The sequence below is a fragment of the Canis lupus genome, chromosome 5 (genome assembly GCF_011100685.1).
Source record: "Canis lupus familiaris isolate Mischka breed German Shepherd chromosome 5, alternate assembly UU_Cfam_GSD_1.0, whole genome shotgun sequence".
Classification (NCBI taxonomy): Eukaryota; Metazoa; Chordata; class Mammalia; order Carnivora; family Canidae; genus Canis; species Canis lupus.
In genome coordinates, this window is record NC_049226.1 from 10154660 (window position 1) to 10155968 (window position 1309).

The window sequence follows — 1309 nt, forward strand, 5'->3', positions numbered from 1 at the left end:
AAGCTCTTTGTTACTTAGCTTACAAAAACTAATAAAGGGAAGTCTGAGTCACTCAGTATCATGATAATGGTAAATGAGTCTATGGGGTCCAGGTTGGGCTAGTCTCAGACCTTTCCTGTGTATACACCACACTTAGGAGAGGAGAGATGGTGGGAAAAGCTGGGTTTTTCTCTGTGTAACTTTTTTCTTTTGTGCTCACAGATCCCATTAGAGAAGAATGGCTCTCAGAAATGCTTCTTTTGTGACTGAATTCATTCTGGCAGGCCTCACAGACCTACCAGATCTCCAGCTCCCCCTTTTCTGCTTGTTTCTACTCATGTATGTGGTCACTGTGTTGGGAAATTTGGGCTTGATCATTCTCATCAGGCTGAATTCACACCTCCACACCCCCATGTACTTTTTCCTCTTCAATTTGTCCTGCATAGACCTCTGTTATTCTTCTGTGTTTACACCCAAAATGCTGATTAACTTCACATCCAAGAAGAATATTATTTCCTACAGGGGGTGCATGACCCAACTTTACTTTTTTTGTTTTTTTGCTATTTCTGAATGCTATGTGCTGACATCCATGGCCTATGATCGCTATGTGGCCATCTGTAACCCACTTTTGTATAATGTTGTCATGTCTTCTAAAGTGTGTTTCAGTCTTATGCTTGGTTCATATTTGATGGCATTTTTAGGTGCCATGGCTCACACGGGATACATGGTGAGACTGACCTTCTGTAATGCAAACACCATCAACCATTATTTTTGTGACATCCTCCCTCTATTCCAGCTCTCCTGCACCAGCACGTATGTGAATGAGCTGGTGGTTTTCATTGTGGGGAGCATCGACATCATTATGCCCTGTGTCACCATCTTTGTGTCTTATGGTTTCATCCTTTCCAGCATCCTGCGCATCAGCTCCACTGAAGGCAGGTCCAAAGCTTTCAGCACTTGCAGTTCCCACATAATTGCTGTTTCCTTGTTTTTTGGATCATGTGCATTTATGTATCTTAAACCATCTTCTGCTGGGTCTATGGATGAGGGGAAAATCTCTTCTATCTTTTACACCAACACAGTTCCCTTGATGAACCCTTTAATTTACACCTTGAGAAACAAAGATGTTAAGCTTGCCTTGAGGAAAATCCTGAGTAGGAGACAGTTTTAATCAGAAACAATGTCTTTCTATGCAGTTAGTTACACAACAGGGAGCTTGTAGGTGTTTAATGAAATATTTTTAGTGGTAGTCTCTTCACCTATTTTTTTCTGAACATGGTAAAGGAGATTTGAGTCTTCTCTCTATAATTTACTTACGGTCTTTATATCT

The 1309-nt window shown here is 40.9% G+C and overlaps 1 protein-coding gene across 1 annotated transcript; it reads left to right on the forward strand.

Moving 5' to 3' along the window:
• Positions 1 to 217: 217 nt before the first annotated feature.
• OR8B1N (olfactory receptor family 8 subfamily B member 1N) lies at positions 218 to 1150 on the forward strand. The gene has a single exon (NM_001388788.1). It carries the CDS (start codon positions 218 to 220, stop codon positions 1148 to 1150), a length of 933 nt encoding a protein of 310 aa, NP_001375717.1.
• Positions 1151 to 1309: the final 159 nt, after the last annotated feature.

Bases quoted from the DNA above. Each gene is read 5' to 3' on its own strand.
- OR8B1N (NM_001388788.1), top strand. From the start codon at position 218: ATGGCTCTCAGAAATGCTTCTTTTGTGACTGAATTCATTCTGGCAGGC.